General features: G+C 49.0%; 1 protein-coding gene across 1 annotated transcript in view; it reads right to left on the bottom strand.

Moving 5' to 3' along the window:
- Positions 1 to 19,986, bottom strand: part of DNAH9 (dynein axonemal heavy chain 9) — a 215,543-nt gene that overhangs the window by 192,816 nt on the left and 2,741 nt on the right. The window contains exons 2-12 of the mRNA XM_059828377.1: positions 18,622 to 18,818; positions 15,876 to 16,034; positions 14,976 to 15,106; positions 11,594 to 11,805; positions 11,155 to 11,388; positions 8,141 to 8,308; positions 5,752 to 5,868; positions 4,831 to 4,981; positions 3,681 to 3,795; positions 1,713 to 1,781; positions 392 to 518 (exon numbers count right to left, since the gene is read on the bottom strand). Of these exons, the coding sequence (XP_059684360.1) occupies positions 392 to 518; positions 1,713 to 1,781; positions 3,681 to 3,795; positions 4,831 to 4,981; positions 5,752 to 5,868; positions 8,141 to 8,308; positions 11,155 to 11,388; positions 11,594 to 11,805; positions 14,976 to 15,106; positions 15,876 to 16,034; positions 18,622 to 18,818 (1,680 nt within the window). The remainder of the gene's footprint in view (positions 1 to 391; positions 519 to 1,712; positions 1,782 to 3,680; positions 3,796 to 4,830; positions 4,982 to 5,751; positions 5,869 to 8,140; positions 8,309 to 11,154; positions 11,389 to 11,593; positions 11,806 to 14,975; positions 15,107 to 15,875; positions 16,035 to 18,621; positions 18,819 to 19,986) is intronic.

The raw sequence follows: 19,986 nt of genomic DNA, 5'->3' as shown, positions 1-19,986 counted from the left end.
CCTGGGTTTTTTATATCCTTTCAGGAAGCTCAGATTTCAGGTACACATAACACAAACCCACTTCTGTAGATGATGCCTCAACACTCCCCACACCAGCATCAAACCTGGTCTGGAGATGCTGACACCAGTTAAACATCTGGCTACTCAGGGACTTTCTGCAACTGGCTTTAACTAGAATTTGCTCTGCTTAAACGCTAATCCTGATATTTTACCAGGAGACAGAGCCCACAAAGAGGATGGTAAATTCACATTACCCATCACAGAAGGGGTTTCATGGACCTCAGCAGAACAGATCTAGTACCAATCCCACCAGACCTCCCAAGCACAGTGGGGCACAGCTTGGAGACATGCCCTCAGGCAGGCAGCTAAGCTAACTGGCAGCAGTTTTTACCTGGGGATCAAAATTGACTGTGATCAGTTTGGTTTCTGGATCTTGCCGGATGAGCGGTTGAGTAAGGTTGTACTGTGATTTTTCAGAGACCGTCTGGGACCAGTCTACATAGAGCTTTTCCTGATACCTGTCAAAAAGGAAAAACATCCACCGTGTAGCTACAAAGCCAGTAGACCAAGGCATATAACCAAATGAAAGCCAAATCTACTTCTGAGGACTGAAGAACATGAAGAAATATTAAAAACCTATCCACACATCTCCATAAACAACACAGCTTCAAAGACAAACACCTGAAAACCAGTGATAGCATCAAGTCAAGAGGGCAAAGAACTCTCAAGCACCATTTTTAGCAGAGGGTTCAGACTTGGAGACAGACTTTCAAAAGTGTTTAGCCTAAAGTAATAGATAAGCAGCTACTGGGCATTCCCAAAGTGTCTAAGCAGGGTGGGTGCCTAAACCCATACAAATGCCAGGGATGGATGCAGTTGCCCTCACTTCTCTCAGAGTCACTGCAGAGAGACCGTCAGCCTCAGGGAAATTCAGCTCTTCGAGAGCTCAGTGACACCACTGGGGATGGAAACACAGAGGGCTGAACAGGGGTCCTGGAATCTCACGTGGCATGCACAGTCCCAACCACCCAAGCAACAAATGTCTTCTGAATCATGTTGTCACCGGAGCGCTTTGGGAAATGTCACCCAGGAAACACCATCTCTGTTGAAGTCACCCGGGATCCCCTGTTAGTCTGCTCCCTTCTGAAAGGGTGTACCATAATTATTCAGCCTTTGTTTTGGTAATCAGGGACACGGCTACCTCCAACTGCCCTGCAGCACCCAGGAGCCAGATGTCTTAGCTCCCTTCATTGCTGATGGAGAGCAGGCCCTGCAGACACATCTCCTTCCTGGAGAATTGGCTTTTAAAGCCCAGAATGAACAGTTCAGATTTAACATCAAATGGTAGCGCAATGAATCCCACTCCGAGTTGTGGAATATACACATTACAGCCACTGTAAATACACTCTGTGAATGGGCACAAGGGGATTGAGACTTCTGGTCAGCCCAGGTTTTCCACCACAGCAGACGTTTATTCCAATGTTTCTGCTAGGCTGCATGGCTCCTGTTCCTCCCATGCAAACTTTCCTTTTCAAGATGTCACAGACAATGGTATATAGCAACAGGATTCCTCCTGCTTTCTCATGAGAAAACTCCCTCTGGCTTAGAAAGGGACATTCGCAGGCCTGGGGCTGGCAAACATGCTGGAGGGTGGCTTAGAGGATGAGAACATTTTTTCATGCAGTTACAGCCTTGCCTGAGCCACCACTTACCTGTCGAGCAGCTGGATCATTTCTTCATACTTCTCTATCACCCTTCTTCCTTCAGCAGAGTCCAAGCAGCTGGTAGCACAACAGACAAGCTCAGCATTACGTTTAGCTCTGTGAGGCTGTAGTCTGTATTTACCCCTTCCCAAGATCACCCACCAGTTTGCAGGCAGCCTCTCACTAACTGGGGGCCTCGGATTTCACCCCCACCACACCACCAAAAATCCTTTCGCTGCATAAAGGCTATCCAAGCCCCAGTGCGCTCTTTCTTGGGTGTTTGCACGGCAACCTGCAATATGGGAACCACATACTGGGGGGTAGAAGGGCTCAGTGGTGCTGGAGGAAGTTTCACACTCCGTATCAGCACAGAGCACGGCAACCTCCGCTTACCAGCCAGCACTTCCTAAGATCAAAGAGGCTCGGAAGGACACAGCATGTGGCTCCTGCTAGATGCAGCTCTTTGCGGTGTCAAATTTGTGTCCCTCAAACCATAGGGGCAGGGAAGAGCAAAGGCATGCCGGAGGGTGGGAGGCAGAGCCCTGGCCACCCTGCCTGGCTGTACAACTGCCTCCGAAGCCGAGGAGGCAGCTGGCCAGAGTAATTCTTATAAGGCCGTCTTTTTCCCACCATTTCATCTACAATATCCAAGTTTACCTGAAAATGGTTGCTGATTTTGGAGGAAATTTTGATTTTGACAAAACCTGAACTATCCTGAACAAAACCTGGCAGAGGGAGTGCCTGAGCAGTCACCGCTGGGCAAGCACTGATCAAACCTTCTGAAAGTAAACAAGTCCCCTAAGCAAACCCCAGCTAAACCATCTTCATTTTTCCTTCTTAATCCTTTTTCCCTTTCAAGTTGCACGTAGGAAACAGCATCACGTCACCCCTGCTGCAGGGCACGTTATTAACTGCTCTAAGCAGACAAAAGAAAATCAGTGCAAAATGCAGATCTGGGTCCTTCTTCGTGGTTTACAAAATTTGCCATTCAGATTCAAACCAGACATGATAACTTGGGCTCTGCGTTGGGGACGGTCCAAGAGCCTGTTTCATTGAACTGATGTCTTTACTGCTGCAGAATAACTCTGCGCTTAAAGGCACTTACTTAATGGCAATACACAGTGAGAGAAGGCTACAAATATTGCAAATATTGTGATGGAAATAGCTTATTTTGGTCAAGCACACAAAAAAAGTGGGTCCATTTACTCAGAATCCTGTCCAGCACAACTAAAGCTATTCCTGTGAGATACAAGGTGCACTCCCTGGAGCAGCTTCAATTGTCCTAAGTCCAACACTGCTTTGCTTACAGGGCTTTTAAATGCTGTCTCAAACGATGCCATGAGATGTGGCAGCTGCGAGATGGGGCCACACTTCTCCAAGACCACCCACAATAACAAGCATTCTGGTGATAAGTATTCCAGCACTAGCTTCTTTCCTTGATCTTGGGAGATTGCTCCTTTGTTTAATACTGATCAAGTTGTCTTCTGCCAGTACCCAGCCAAGTCCTCAGCTGTTCACCAGCCTGGAAACTCAGCTCCGTCAATCCATCTTAGATAAGTCCAGTCCAGCACTTCTCTGCCCTTCACAGCTTGGACAATGCCAGAACCAGCGCTTGCAGCCGAAGCCTGGGCTGCTCCCAAGGACATCCTGGAGCACATGCTGAGTGGGATCACAGTGGGAAAGGTTCCGATACCTCTTTCAATTGCAACCTAGGACTATGTCTGAAAGCCGGATAGCCGATGTACTATCCCACTGTGCCTGTTAACCACTTCAAAACAAATCCAATTAGTGAGTTTCTTAAAAAAAAGGATCACAGGGAAGTTGAAAAGCACCAGTGCAATCACTTCACACCTCTTTGACTAAGAATTATTTCAGCTATAACCATTGGATAATGTTCAACACAGAAAGAAAATCAGATTGATTAGAGAAAAGATATCAAGATGCTCATAAAGCAACTTAGCTGGAACAGACACGCACAGATGTGTGATGTGCCTGAAGTGACCAAATGGCACCTGGATTCGTGCTCGCAGCTCCTGAGCCCAGCCCAGCGCTCCAGCTACTGGTGGCATGTTCTTGTGCACAGGGGGGGATCCTGGGGAGGGCACATTGAAACAGCATTTGACTGAACACTGCACTTGTAATCCCAAAGATACACCAACAGAAACTCATCTACACAAAACTGCTCTGGTTTCCCAGCTTCCTTCCTTAAATCCAAGCATCTGCTACACTGATGTAGGTCTGTGACTGGGGCAAGCCTCCTAGTGCCTCTGGACCTTGAATAAGGACCTGAGATCAAAGGCAAAGCCGGGCATATGTTAGAAACAGAGCTGATATAGAGGCTTCCTTTGCCTGGGATGCATTGCCTGCTCCCCGCAAACACTGAGGTAGGGATTTCTGACCAGGAGCTAGTTCTGACCATTTTATCTAATACCCACAGAACCACAGCCCCAAATTCACAGCAAATGATGGACTCATACTCCATGAATCTCTCCATTCCCTTTGTTAATGTGCCCTGGCTCCAGCAGCGTTGCCTCTTCTGGACTTGCCTGGTTCCAGTACAGTCTTCCTGAGGCAAGTAAACGGGTTGCTGTTCAAAAAGACACACTCTAATCCTCATAGTCTGATAGGTGTCAACCCATTCCCTCCTGTGCCAACATTCATGGGAAATAATAAACCTGGAAAAGGCTGATTAAACCCTTGGTTACACAGTCCCACTCGCATACTTTGCATTTAAAGCATTGCAAGGGAAAAGCAATAAATTCATATTGGGAGCACATGGGCGGGTTTGCACGTCCCATGGGGTGTTCAAGGCAGTGCACAAGTGTGGAGAGAAACCTCTTGTCACAGCCTTGCGAGGGGAAAAGCTCAGCATGTGTCTTCATTCCCAGTCACATATCATGTATACACATTTTAAAATGGATATTTCCCCCCCAACAGATTATTTGCTTTAATACTAAGAACAGAGGTTTCCCAGGCATTTCCATTTCCACTAGAAGCTATAGAGGCTGAAAAGCTTTGCAGTTTGGGAAGTTTTTGTTTACTTAGAAAAAGCAAATTATTTTCCCCAAAAAATTTACCTAAATCCAATTTCCTGTAAAATCAATTTTACTCAGCACATGCCACCCACCGAGCTGCAGCTCTGCCTGGATGTGCCTGGAGTAGATCAGTCTAGCATGGTCCAAGGCACTGTTGAACATGCTGATGAGGACAGAGTATTTGTCAGCAGCATCTGCAGCTATTAGTGGTCGCTCCAAAAGGCTCCCGAACATGTCCAGCAACTGTGGAGAAAGAAGAAGCAGGGAAAGAAAGGGGAAAAAATTCACAACCCCAACTTCTGCAGAGATACCCACTGGGATTTTCCTTGCTAGCCCAGATGTCTGCACCAACGGACACTTTGGAAAAGGGAAATTTCTTTTCTTTACCCTGCTTTTCCAAGCAGTCCCTCCCTTTGTTACAAGGATGCTCAGACTTTCTCTGTGGGTGAACCATATTCCAACTGTCATTCTTCAGATGCTTCCCTTGCTGCCCAGGGAGGTGGTGGAGTCACCATCCCTGGAGATGTTCAAGGAACGTGTGGACGAGGCATTGTGGGACATGGTTTAGTGGGCACGGTGGGGTTAGTTGATGGTTGGACTTGATGATCTTACAGGTCTTTTCCAACCTTAGTGATTCTGTGAAAATTTGCTATTTTTTCAAAAACCTTAGAAAGATAAATATTATAACTTTCTACAGTCTTTTCTACAGACATTTATATTGACTTTTTCAGAAAACACCATTTACTTTTTCTGCAAGATAGATTAATTAGTAAACAAAACAGCCTTGTTTCTAGAAAACCTCAGTTTCCAAAACTGAAATACATCCATGTTTTAACAATATTAGCAAAAGCTACAAGTCTCATTGTCCCACTGTCCATTCCCATCGGCAAAGACCAGCCCTGTATGCCTGTAACTACAGCACTGCCTGGCCTCCTCTGTGTGATTCTCACCAAAGCAAACTGTAGGTCCCCGGATTTCCCTTCTACAAAAGAGAAGGAATGCGACAGACAAACCTTGAAGGCGTGCTCCAAGTCTGAGGCATCATCGAAAGCCTGGATGAAAACAGTGCCCAGACCCCGGTCAATGTCTTCTACTTTCTGCTGGAAATCAAAGGCGTCTTGCTCAAACTCCTGTGGGAAGGCAAAACAGTGAGCTGTGAGGCTGCAAGATGGCACAGGGAAGGTACCTGCAACCTCCTGATCCAAACATCTCTCCTCTTCTTATTCACCATGAATTAAAGCACTCCTCTGGCCAACCTTCAGCCATCGCAACACGGCAAAGCCCCATGGAGCCTGAGGATGTTTCTGTACTGTCCCACGGCTGAGATCATGGCCCTGTCTCTGGGATGGACCCTTTGGTCCCAAGGGCTTTCCACAGTCCAGTGAGCACTAACTTCATCCTAGAGGCAAGATAGACTATTTCTGCACCCTCTCCACCCCTACTTGGCCTGAAGACTACACCACCATTCAGAAAACCCACAGATGCACCTTCTGAGTTCCAAATCCAATCTACTTTCAAGCCAAAACAAGCCTGTGCTGTTGATCGCAAGTTGGCTCTAAGCGGGGCAACAGTAAAGGCAGTTTCAAAACACTGGCACAGCTTACCCAGAGAGGTTGTGGAGTCTACACCCTTGGAGATATTTAACCTTGGAACTATTTAACCTGACTGGTCACAGTCCTGCTCTAGCTGAGCCCACTTTGAACACGGGAGGTAGACTAGGTGATTGCCAGAGGTCCTTTCCAATCTCAAGAATTCTGTGTTTCTGTAATTTCCACCATCTTCTGGCACTGCTTTTCTTGCTCCAGTTGTAATAAATCCTTTGAAGTTCAAGGGTAAAATCTAGGTTTGTTTTCCTACAATTAAAAGAGCCCATATCAAAGACAAACTGGGACATTTCAGTCCTTCTGTCCTAGCTTGGACAAAGCCACTAAAAATGAGGCCATGTGTCTCTTTTCTGAAAGGACAAAGCACAAGGCAAGAGCTTTTACTATTGTCGTTGCTGAGCTCCAGCAGGACCAGACATCATGTGTCAGCTAAAAAAGAGGCTCCAGACAGCAACAAACAGTGCAACACTCAAGCACTGAAAGAACGATTGTGACTCAGAGTCCCACAAAAGGTCATGGGGTCACCAAAACCAAGCCAGCTCCTGCAGAGCCACCGTCACCACTCTTTCTGTGCCCTCCCTCCTGAAGGAGGGATGACATGGAGCAAGCAGCTTTCCAGCAAGATCCTCCCAGGCAGCACTGGGGACATGCAACCCTCTGCAGAGATGTACCAGGAACTACAGGAAGCAAAGCCCAAGCCACCCGTCACCACATCAGACAGGTCCCAACACTGAAAGGAAGGGCACACCAGTCCCATGTCCCACCATCAGCCCAGCCACCCTTCACCCCAGCACAGCCCTTTCTGAAGGCAGCAAGGCAGGAGCCTGCTGGAGAGAGGACTTTGCCCCGGGATTACCTCCCACTTGGATGTCTGCCATGAATGGCTGCCCCACGAGCAGTGTGAGACTGGAGCGCCTCATCATGGAGCTTCCCTACAGCCACTCCGGTGTAGCACTCCCTCCTCTGGATGTGTGAACAGGCCTAACCATATCCTGCTCACCAAACACAGCAAACTGACCCCAGGGCAAACGGGACAAGCAGCAGAAGAAATCAAAGATCCTCTGAGATCAGACACAACCATGGGACACAAGTCCCTTCAGAAATGCCATTCCCACCCTTCCTTCATAGCTCACCCAGGCAACACTGCTCTGGTGTCAAAGCCAAGAGCAGGAGTTTCTGAATAGACAGTAAGGAGGCCCACGGCACGTTTGCTTTGCCCTGCTTGTACAACACTTGCTGGTGTCAGCATCTGTGATCCAGACGGCCATCGAGCCATGAGCCAGAGGGCTGGAAATATTCCTTTAATTAAAGCACTACTGATAATAAAACACTGACTCCTTGAATTCTGAGAGCACCAGATGCCATGCATTCATCTAGACAAGAGCAAACACATCCCCAGAGATTACCTGAGCTGGCCCTCATCAGGCAAGCTAGGCACCAAGAGCAGGAAAACAAAGAGACATGGATGTTGGTACAGCTCATACACCCCGGCAAGCATCACATACAGGGAAAGCTTGTGTAAAAGGCATGGAAATCCAGGTTTCCCAGCTCCACTGGTCTAAGGTCCTGAACTAGCAAGATATGCTAGATATAGACCTGCAAGAACTCCCAAATCTCTGTGGGAAAGGCCAGCAGCTCCCTGTTCCCTACAGTGACAGATCAAATCATAACAAAAGGAGGAAGGAGCTGGGAAGAAGTCACCAAGACTGCACATGAGCCAGGGCTCCATTGCAGAGGAAACTGCTGCTTTGGAAACATGCATGTGTTGCTGGCATTTCTGCAAACTGGTCCCACCTACCGTGTTGGTCAGCTCAAGACAGTCATAGGTTCGCTCTGCAAACACCTTGTATGCCTCCTGGAATTCCTCATACATGTCCAGGACCTGCTGGCCCAGGGCCTTCCCTTTAATCCCACTGAACTCGATCTTTTCCAGCTTCATCAGGTCCAAGGCAGTTGCCAGGAGATCCTTCAAAGTCAATGGAGGCACACACAGGTTAAGATGTTGACAAAAGAAGATGACAACAGTTGTCACAACACGGAGCTGCGCTCACTGCTGTGCCGAAGGACCTCCCCAAGCACACCACTGGTGCTCAAGCTGAGTGGCACAAATGGGAAGGGGAGAGCCACATCCTGCCTGTCCTGGGCATCAGCGGCTGCTCATAACATCTCCCTCCCTGCTGCACTGGACATACTACACCAACTGTAAAATTGCTTTTAAGAGCATAGAGGGGACAGAACCAAAGCAACGTATGAGACCCTGATATGTCATCCAGCATAGCTAAGAATCCCATTTTTAAGCTTTTAACCAAGAGTAGACATCTAATATTTACAGGTACCTGAACTGTCCAAAAGCTCCTGCTCAGTAAAACCTCTGTGTGTCCAAGTGGGTGTTATTGAGCCTGTCCAGCTGGACCTCTCTGCTGAGATGGGGATGTGGGTCCTTCCCTTCCCATCCTCTGCAGCCTGTCAGGGCCTGATCCCCCAGTGCCACCTCTCAGGAAAATGCCCCCCTCACCAGGCTATGGCAGCAGCGCTGGGCAGCCCTGCCACCACCTCACCTCATCCATCTCTTTTGGTAGGGCTAAGCAAGGGCTGGTTGAACGTCCATTGTCTCAGAAGACCAGGAGAAACATGCTGATCTCAAGCACAGGAACATACTGGTGGCCGTCCTGCTCGCACTGAGCTCAGGGGATAACCCTGAATGCAGACCTAACTGGGTACAGAGTTTCACCCCTAAATGGGCAGCATTCAGCCTGTGTCAGTGCCTCTTGGACAGGGGCTGTTGAATGAGTCACAGCTCAGGACACAGCCCATGGCCCAGAGCTTCCAACACTATGCCGAGGCATCACCAGGCTTCGGTGCCACCGCATGATGCTCCAGGCAAAGGTGGGGAGATGCTGCATGCTTACAGCTCCTGACATGGTCGGGCTTATCAGGAACAGGTTCCAGCCAAGGGAATGGCTGCTTACAGGTCCCTGACAGATAAACCATCACCGCTTTGAGAACCCTCCTGCATTTCTAAGAGAAGAGGGTGCAAGCAGACAGCCGCCCCAGCCAGGCAGCAGGTTTTACGACAGACATGCAATGCGGAACAGTGAGATGAACCAGGGGAAAGGGACCCTTCCCTCTCCACATGTTCATGGGCTACCTGTGCACCAACGTAACTGTAGCTTTTATGACATTTCAAAAACAAATGCACGCATGCTATTTAGTAAGAGCACATTCGCTTTAACAAATATTTTGTAAGGCAAAAATAACATGGAAATAACAGCTGCCCCTTGCCTTGTCTTACAAGGTTGCTTGAAATGAAGAGAGGAGGGGAAATAGAGACTGAGAGAGATGCAGAAGCTTTTCTCAGTAACAGGCTGGTGTGCACAGTGCTTTTAGTTATGATTTTACAGCTCACTCCACAGGCCCTCCCTCTGACCGAATATACTGCAGCTTTTCACTGTCCCTGGAGGTGTGGGACAGCCATAGAAGGAGGACACGGGCGCTGGCCAAAAAGCACATGTCCTGCCACTGCAGCAGTGCATGTGCAGCTCAAAACCTCCCCATTGTTTTTTTTCTGTAGCCCATAACCACAGTATGCCCATAGTCTACACAGTGTGCACAGTATCGGAGCAATCAGTGCCCCAAGGCCTTTGCAGAGTTACAGTGCATAACTACTGTCACTAATAGTGTTCACACAATGACCTGCAGTTACTCCTGTGGCTACTTACGTTCCATTCTACACTGACAAGCATAATTTGGTTTACTGCTCACTGAACCCTATTGAAAACCATCATTATGAATAGTTTTAAAATAGACATCAGCCATGATGGTTTTCAGCATAGTTAATTAAAGAATACTTAAAAATATACAATGTGTTTAAACCAGTAAAACTTTCTGTTCCACTGGAGAGAACAAGAGAAGGAGAAAAACAACCTTCCTTTGAATAGGCAAATGCCAGCAGCTGCACATCCGATCCTACACGCCAGGAACATGGCAACGATAAACAGAGGTTCACTTCAGAAGTGTGTGGATAGCAGATGAATGTGTGCTGTTAACCACGCAAGAGATAACAGGTATATGCAGTGTCTGTATGTCTGTGGTCTCCAGACACAGCCACCCAACAAGGAGAGCATGGAGAGCTCTTGTACGCACGGGGCTGCTCCGACACATTCAGAACTGCTCTCCGCAGAATAACATCCCCTCCAGCCCGAGGAGTGGGAGCTGAGGGATGACACCAGATGTACCTGCCTCAGGTGACCACCTCACAGTGACAAACCTCAGCAAACGGGGTCACCCCTGAGCCACAGCACCCCAGTTGGGCAGACCGTCAAGATGTGAAGGGATGACCTGGCAAGGAACGTGTCCCCACTCCTCCCCAAGCCCGTGTGACACAGCCAAGCAGTGCCCCGCCTCAAGGGGAGCATGTGCTCTCTCCGAGTCAGGCAGGACCCCACTCTAGGGTGTCTCTGATGGCAACTGGAGGACTGGGAGATTGCATTGCTTTATTTACAGCAGTGCAAACCACAGACCCCAGTAATCCCCATTCCCTTGCCCCAACAGGAGCAAGGAGTCCAACAGGATTCTTGGGAACAAAAGACACACTTACCGACCTGACCAGAAGGACACAATTACACATGCACTGAGCAGGACACAGTAAAACAAGGTCTTAGCCTTGCTGTAAGAGGAGACCTAACAGCAAAGAGAGCAGTCCCATCCCCTGGTATCAAGTGAAGGTACAAGAAGGGAAGATGCTAGCAAGTGGATTCATGGCTACAGAGCTCTCCTGAAGACTTGCAATGTTTTTCAAGACCAGAGTCTCACCTCCACCATCTCTAGTCTCTTCAGGAAGCTGTCCAGCCTTGCAAACACCATTGTGGCGTGGAAGTCCCACTCCCTCACTTCTTGGCCTGGTTCGTAATATGTGTGTAGTTTTTCCCTTCTCTCCTCAAACTCCCCTTTGAACGCGTTCAGGATGCCAAGCACCATTTGCACCTTGCCCAGGCTCTCTTCCATGTCCCCTTTCAGAAGGTCTGCTGGAGACAGGTACAGCAGGGCCTGAAATAGCAAAATCACACCTGAGAGGTCACTTTTGCCATCACAGAAAATGGTGACTTCTTGCACTGAACATGTTTGAACCTGCCTCTCAAGTTAAACGTCACCTAAAGAATCACTTTGCCAGGGAAGGACGGGGGAAAGGAGGAGAGAGGGGACTTCCGTTAAAAAACTTCCCTTGGCAAATGCAGGCATCACAGCCACACACCTGCTGAATGAGAAGGTTGCAGATTTCCTGGAGCAGCACTACAATCCGCACGGGCACGTTGTAGTGCTTGGAGGTGACCCAGATCAAACACACCACATGGAGCAGGGGGACCAGGAAAGGCTTCACCTCGCTGAACTCCACCCTCTCTATGTCCTCCAAGTGGCGCTTGAGGGGTGTCAGGTGCAGGTGAATGTCCTCAGCTTCGCTCAAAGCTGTGTGAAGAGATGGGAGAAGTGGTAAGATCCACCGAGCTGTAGTGCACTGAGTTATGAGCTGGACGCTGGCCTCACCTCGCCGGATGGAAAGGAAAAACAAAGAGTCCTGGCAGGTAGAAAGCACATTACCTGTTGTACGGGATCACCCGGCTAAGCCGGTTTTGGAGCACAAAGACGAGATGCAGGGAGTTGTGATTCCATTTGACTCAGCTTTGTCTCACCTTGACAGATCCTTATCTATGCAGAGATGACTTAGGGGGACCTGTGGAAATGCCTCAGCCCCTCAGCCCGGCTCAGCCCCTCAGCCCGGGGTTGCCTGAACACTGCGTTATGACAAGAACCGAAACCCGAATGGAGCCACGAATAATAATGGGCATTCCACCACTATTCAGTAACTTTGTGTGCTGGACATCACTAAATTAGCTGTACAGACTAAGGAGCCATCAAGGCACCAGAGATAAACATTCACGCATAATCCTGCCCCCACCTATCAAATCAGGGAATAAAACCCGTAAGGTTTGGGCATAAAAGTGGGGAGCCTTTTTCCAAGGATACAGCTGGCCTGTAGGAGATTCTTTCCCCCTTGTCCAGGACGCTGTACAAGGTAACTTCCCAGGGATTACGAGGCCTTACCTGAGAGAGAGCGTAAGTGATGAAGAAACATACATATGGTATTTGGCATGCTTTAAGATTGTGATTAGTGCACTCTTTTAAGGTATTAATATCTAGCGCGCTTCTGGTTTGTGTTAGTACATTCTGGAAATCACTTGTAGGTTGTAATAGTGTATTTAATTGCAATAGTGCATTCCTCCATTGTATCCATAAAAACCTGCAATAGTGGCGTATTGGACCTGTGAGTGAAGTTCAAATAAATTGTTAATTTGAACCTTACAGTGAAGTCTCTTTCTCTCCATCACATTACCTGTATGCTGAAGATTGCTCACCCGTGAACATTGCTCACCTACGGCAGTAACCAGAACAGGAAATAAAGGGACACGATGGCAAGGGACAGGGAGCTGGCACAGGGCTTTGTGCAGAGGCTGAGTCCACAACTGCTAAAGGAGTTGCGGGGAATATGCCTGGCAGCACTGAAAATACAGGGCTGCCATCGCTATGAGCAGGCTACATGCCTTGCTATATAGCATCACAGGTCTTGGCCTGAGCTCGTTTTAACACAGGTTTGGCTACAGCAGCCCCCTGCCCAGTGGGCAGATGACCACGGTCCCACTTGTCTTGGCTGTGACAGCAAACCTGTCAACAGCAAGGTGACTAATGTCTGACTAGTTGAAAGCTTTAGCTTAGCTTGTACAGCTGTGTGGTTCTACCCTGAAGAATTATCTCAGAGTGCAAGCATTAATAAAACCAGGTGATCATTATGCAATTAAACCCGTGGACTGACAAGAAGAGAAGTGATGGAAGTACTTGAATGCATATAAAAATAAGCCCCAAAACCAAGGAAGAAGAACCCCCCGCTATCAACATCATTGCTTTCCCAGCAAAGAAGACAGACAACAGCCACACCACCACATCAGCAGGGAGAGCACACCACCAGGGAAGGGGGCAGAGACTTAAAAGCAGGTACATACAAATCTGATCTGTGTTGTAATGGAAATAACAATTATAGTCCAAATTATCCAATTAGGGTTAATATTGCTGTAACTGGATTAAAACCAAAATTTTTGTTTTATTTTGTCTAGATCCTTAAAGCACTAATTAGTCTGACAATGTACTCTTGGCTCCTTATATAAGGGGTGTTTCTCTAGCCCATATAAATTGCACAGTGTAGAGTGTGACACAGATCCTTAATAGATTAAATGTTTCCACGTGAGGGGGTGAAGAACAGCGTTATCTGTCAGCATGTACATAGCTAGCAAAGCCTGAATGGTTTTGTCTTGCCAGAGAGCAGCTGGGTTGAAGATAGACATAGAGGGTCAGCCGTGTTGGTCTATAGGGGACGGAGCAGCAGGATTACACTGTTTTTCACTGTGGAAGGGAATTTGTAATGTTTCCTTTGGCAGGACTGAACTCCCCTAAGCAAAGTTCACCAGAAAAAAGATGATGTTTGATTCAAGAGTGCATTTTTTAAGGTAGAATTTTGCTTCACCTACAGGCAAAAAATAATCCTTCCTTATAAGTCTTCTTATGAATGAAAAAACCCACGAAGTCTTTAATTCCCTAAACTGGGAAATGCAATCTTGTCATTTTTTCTGCTCAAAGCTCTCTTGTCTGACTGCATTGTCCCATACTGGCAAAATAAGGGCGAGGAGAAGGCAGATCTGCTGATGCACACCAGCACCTGCAGGTCACCCACCACACCAGCATCCTTACAACAATCTCTCCCTGACAAGGTGCCCAGGAGAGCTGTGGGCTGGCCAGACATTGCAACCCTGGAAGGATGTTTCTGGACAGGGATGTGGACAGACAAGGGGGACAGAGGGCCATGCTCCCCGTGCGTCATGCTCACCCCCATGCTGCAGCCCCTTCACAGGTAACGGACCTCCCCACCACACTGCTGCGACGCAGGATGTAGCGCTCTGCCCCTGCCCAGCTCTGCCTGGATTCGTGCGCAGCTGCAGGCACCCTGCTTTCCTCTCCTGTAACACAGGTGACAACACCTGCCTGCTTTCATCAGAGGCCTCGAAATCCTCATGCTCAAAGGTCCCCATCCTAAAGTGCAAACCGCTGCTCCCTTAGCAAGGAGGTTGGGGTTGCAGGGGCTGAAGCCTGGGAAATGACAGTCTAACAAAGTAGTTTCAGTTAGCTGCAAGATCTGTCCTGTTACCCTGAACCCCCATTCCTGCAGACTGACACCAGAGGAGCTGGTGAAAGTTGGGGTGAGTCCTGCTGGATTAATGCACATGCTTTATTACAGCATAGTGAATTCCCAAATCCAGTCACCCTGACCTTTGGGAAGGGTCTGGCTCAACAGACCAGCGGTCAAGCTTGTCCCAGCCTGGAAACAAAAGCATCAGATCAAGCACAAGCAGCCCAGTTCCACTCCATGAACCGGAGAGAGGTCCAGAAGTAAGGCTGCAGTCCCCATGGTAACAACAAACACTCAAAACGACCAGTGCCGTTACAGCCACGTTGGGCTTGAAAACAGTAACACCAGGCTATGAACAAAGGTCAGAAGTCAGCACTAGGGTGAAGTTGCCCCAGTATCTCACCTGCCTCAACATCCATGAGCATAGCTTTGAAGGCTGGGACGTAGCTGCTCTCGACTCTCTCCAGCACCTCCATCATGTTCCTGACCTTCCTCGTTCTCAGCTGATTGTAAATGCATCCCAGGTCGTCACACCTACAGCAACCAAGACACGTTACAAGCCCACGTTGGGGCAGCATCAGCTGTCCCCCCACACCATCCATTTTCCCTGGGCCCAATTCAGGATTTCCTCCAGCTACACACAGACTGAATCCCAACAGTGAAAGGAAACGGGAGGAAGCTCCTGCAGGAGGCACAGACAAACCCTACAGGACAGACAGACAGTGCTGGGCTTCAGTATGGCAGCAGCTCTGCTACGGGCAGGACACTGCTGAAAGAAGCCATTAGGTGTTTCTGCAGGCATTAGCGACAGCTCTCCAGCAGGCAGGGCTTTGCCCTGGGTCAGCCCGAACCAACAAAGGTTTTCAAAGGGCAGGAGGAAATTCCACTCCCTAGCTCTTGAGCATCTAAACCCCCTCTGGCATCGACAGATGAACAGTGGTCAGTTGAGGCACACCATTTCCAGAAGGCTCTAAAGAGAGTGTCCATCAGCTCTTATTCCTGTGGCTCGTTCCTGGTGAAGAGTGACGGAAAGAGCGTTTCCAAAAAAATTCCCTTGGAGTGTAGCCCCTGTGCTGGGGCTAAGTTGAACCACAGCCAGCTGCCCAGTGACCTTCCAGGCACTTTGCAGATCATTATTATTTTATGTGCAGGAGCAATTTTCCTTAGCTCAAGTCTTTACATGATCCTGAGGCAGCCTGCTCTTCTCAACTCATAGAAGTAGCTCTATCTGTCACCAGCTCTCTCCCTCCACCCAAAACCAGTGCCAGTGACCACCATGTCATGGCCAGGCTGCCCAGGGTACCTGTTCTTCCAGAACTCCAGTTCCACCTTTGGGTTAGGGTTGCTGCCTTGCAGGAGAGGCTCTGAAGACTCTTTCTTCAGCGCTTCCTGGATCTGGTAGCTCCAGTCTATGATGGCCGACTCAGTGGCATGTACAAGAGATTTATCTATCAGCTCCAGGCTGCAGAAAAGAGACCACGCATTCAACTTTGCTTTCCACTTGTTGATGTGCATTGCTGAGTTGGATCTACTTCAAATGACCCCATGGGCAGCTGGATTTTACAGATTACAGTCTAGCTTCACATTTCAAAACCACAAAACAATCAAAACCTGTAAGATTTTGCCATTGTTTTAATACAGGAATTACACCCTGGAGAAAAAGGATGAAGCTCTGCAGCAGTGTGGGCAACAACATATTGTTCATAAAACAAGTGGTGGAAATGAAGAGCCAGTTGCCACCTCTCTGCACAGCCGGTCACTGTCGCATCAGATCCATTTGGGTTCAGGGTCTGACCTGGAAAGCCATACCTCCAGCAAGATTATCTCTCCCTGTACTGTTCTCCCTGAATCTGTTCTATCTCCCCACAGTCATTAACTCAGAGAGAAACTACATGAAGTGGGATGGCATGTTGAGGACAGGTCACCCCACTGCCTTGGAAGCAGTAACTTCTCACACAATCCTACCTGCACCACGTCCTGTCTGAAGAGTGACTAATTCCACTGTACTCAACTCACAGATCTCCTGAGGTCCCACACGGGCAAGCATGCAGCCCAGACACGATGACAACATGATTTGCAAATGCATCTGCTTCTATGGACCTTCTACACTCGGTTATTTTGGATTGGGCCAGGCTCAAAGCACTGCAACAGTCAAAATCCTTCCACACCCAGCTTCAGGCACCAACCTGGCTTCTTGGAAGGACCCGGGTGGAAGTTACCCCCAGCTGCACTGTAAGCGCCCTGCCAGACGTATCAGCTAGCAAAGGATGGGAATTCCTCAGCTGCTGGACACCTTGCAGGATAAAGACCGGCTGCACATGGGGCTCAGCCTCCCGTGGCTGCCCAGTGATCTGGACAAGGGGATCGAGTGCACGCTCAGTAAGTTTGCAGATGACACCAAGTTGGGAGGGAGTGTTGATCTGCTCGAGGGTAGGAAGGCACTGCAGAGGGATCTGGACAGGCTGGATCGATGGGCCGAGGCCAATTGTATGAGGTTCAACAAGGCCAAGTGCCAGGTCCTGCACTTGGGTCACACAATGCTACAGGCTTGGGGACGAGTGGCTGGAAAGCTGCCCCTGCAGAAAAGGACCTGGGGGTGTTGGTCAACAGCTGGCTGAAGATGAGCCAGCAGTGTGCCCAGGTGGCCAAGAAGGCCAATGGCATCCTGGCCTGTATCAGAAACAGTGTGGCCAGCAGGAGCAGGGAGGTGATTGTGCCCCTGCACTTGGCACTGGTGAGGCCCCATCTCGAATCCTGTGTTCAGTTTTGGGCCCCTCACTACCAGAAGGACACTGAGGTGCTGGAGCGTGTCCAGAGAAGGGTGACGAAGCTGGTGAGGGGTCTGGAGCACAAGTCTGATGAGGAGCGGCTGAGGGAACTGGAGTTGTTCAGTATGGAGAAGAGGAGGCTGAGGGGAGACCTCATCGCTCTCTACAACTACCTGAAAGGGGGTTGTGGTGAGGTGGGTGTTGGTCTCTTCTCCCAAGTAACAAGTCATAGGACAAGAGGAAACGGCCTCAAGTTGCACCAGGGGAGGTTTAGATTGGCTATTAGGAAAAATTTCTTCAGCAAAAGGGTTGTCAGACACTGGAACAGGCTGTCCAGGGAGGTGGTTGAGTCGCCATCCCTGGAATTATTTAAAAGACTTGTAGACATGGCGCTTAGGGACATGGTTTAGTGGTGGACTTGGCAGTGTTAGGTCAACAGTTGGACTCAGTGATCTTCAGGGTCTTTTCCAACCTAAATGATTCTATGATTCTATTCTATGATTTTAACTATTCAGAAAATCTGGGGTGGTTTTCCTGGGGATTGTCCCTCAAGGACTATAAGTGAACTTCAGAATCATGACAGCTACAAGGGAGGTCTAACTATGAATGGAGAGAACCAAAATTATCAAAGTCCTTCATGTACTTCTTGAAGAGAAGCACAAGGAAATGCAGTGGCTGTCTGGGAAGCCACCCTACTTCTCCAGGAGGACAGATGCAATAGGTTCCAAATCTCTCTATGGGACCATAAACAGTTTTGGAGCTTGCAGGAAGTTGCAGGTGTTTTTTCCTGTACCTTTGCATGATAAATCTGGTTTTAAAGGGAGGCAGAATAGTCCTGACCAAGCAGAGTGCATGAATCACTAACAAGCGAGTCATTTAACTTCGAAACAGTGCGTTTCGGGAGCATGCTTTGGCAGACAGAAGCCAGAAAAAGAGAGGCTTCTGCCTTCCTGTTCATTGGCATGAGGAAAACAGGAGAGGTTTTGCCCTCAGGGTTTGGGTTTTCTCCTCATTGATTCAAGCAGTTTATTGCTTCTCTGTGTGGCCACATGCCTTAGCACTTCCTGAGCTTTTCCTGCCTGTACTGGTGCACAGTCCCCAAAGACAACCCATAAACTAGAGAGCAGGTAGAATAAAATACACCCATCTTGGCAGTCTGAATAAGCAGCAGATGACAGGGAGCAAGAAGAGTCCCCATGACTGGGGCGGGAGGATCCCCAGAAGACACAGCACATGCATCAGCAGAAGAAAACCCAGTGGAGAGCAAAGGACGGTACTCACGATTTCTTGTTTTCCAGATCAATATCCTCAATTCCCTCCAAGCCAGCTGGAAGAGGCAGCAAGGTCTTGCCCTTTACTTGGCCAACCACCATGAAAACAGTACTTTTTAGGTTGTGGACATGACGCATAATGTCTTGTGACACAACTTGTGGCCAGCCCTGATGGTTCTTCTGGTTTGTCAGGATGGGCACAATCACCTATAGCAGGAGTCATGAAAGAGCAATGGAGAAAAAAGTGCTGCAGGAGACAGACAGGCCACCAGGCTCTGAGATCCTTGCTTGGCCAAGCCTGGAGACTCATATTCATTACTGTCTTGAGCAGTTCCCTGCCTATGTGAAACAAAGGCAGATGACAATGAATGGGCCTCTCTACGGGCCCACTTTGTATACTAGTACACCCCCTCCCCTGAACCCAAGCAGCTGAGAAGGGTGGAAACCAGCAGACAAAGTGGGCAGCCCCATCCTCCGGCTCCCCCAGCCTCTCAAACCTGCATCTAGAGACAGCTCCATGGGCTCTTGTCCCTTTGCCCTCACAACACCTCCTGGTGCTTGCTCCCCAGTTCACTGCCAGTGGGCAGGGGAGGCAGGCAGGGGCAGGGGCTTCAAGCAGCCTTTCAAGACTAGGAGGGCTGTGCTGAACCCACAGGCTGGCCTTTGGCAGCAGCCCCCAGTGTGCTGAAAGGGAAGGTCTGGTACCTCCTGGGATCTACCATTGGTGAGGGTCACCTAGGTCCCATCCCAACTGTACTGCAGGTCTTGAACACAGCCACTTTTTAGGTTATTTTCCAAAGTCGCAGCCCACTAAGTATGATTTTTGTCTTTACCAGTGAAAGTTCCCAGGGTTTGTACTGACCTGACAGCGTGGGGTCTCACGGCTGGGCTGGGCTTGCCTGGACCTGAGTTGCTTTTGGCTTGTTTGAGCTGTGATAGCAACAGCGTGTCTATCACCCACCCCGAGCTGGCTCCGCTCTGGGACCAGCCTGTGGCAACAGCCTGACAAAGCCAGGTTGCCCCTGGTGACAAACAACAGCCCTTTGTGTTACTGGGCTCAGGGGAAGCTAAAGGTATAAAAATAGCTACAAAAGGACACAAAATTGAAAAGGAATAAAGCAGCCCAGCACCACCACGGTGCCATCCCAGGATGCTGAAGATTCTTTGTGACCACGACTGGCACTGCAGACCTGAGGAAGGCCGGCATCAGCAGGCACAGGGGGCCGTGGGGAGGGGGAGCGCAACCCCAGGGAACACAGGCAGATACTGCTGAGTTCACCTGCAACAGTTTTAGCTACATTATTAGCAAGATTTGTCTCCTTTACTTAAATCTCGCGGACTGCTAATGCTAGTAATGTAACCAGTCAAATGATAG

Source organism: Gavia stellata, chromosome 22 (assembly GCF_030936135.1).
Source record: "Gavia stellata isolate bGavSte3 chromosome 22, bGavSte3.hap2, whole genome shotgun sequence".
NCBI lineage: Eukaryota > Metazoa > Chordata > Aves > Gaviiformes > Gaviidae > Gavia > Gavia stellata.
This window is presented reverse-complemented; position numbering and strand designations above follow the sequence as displayed.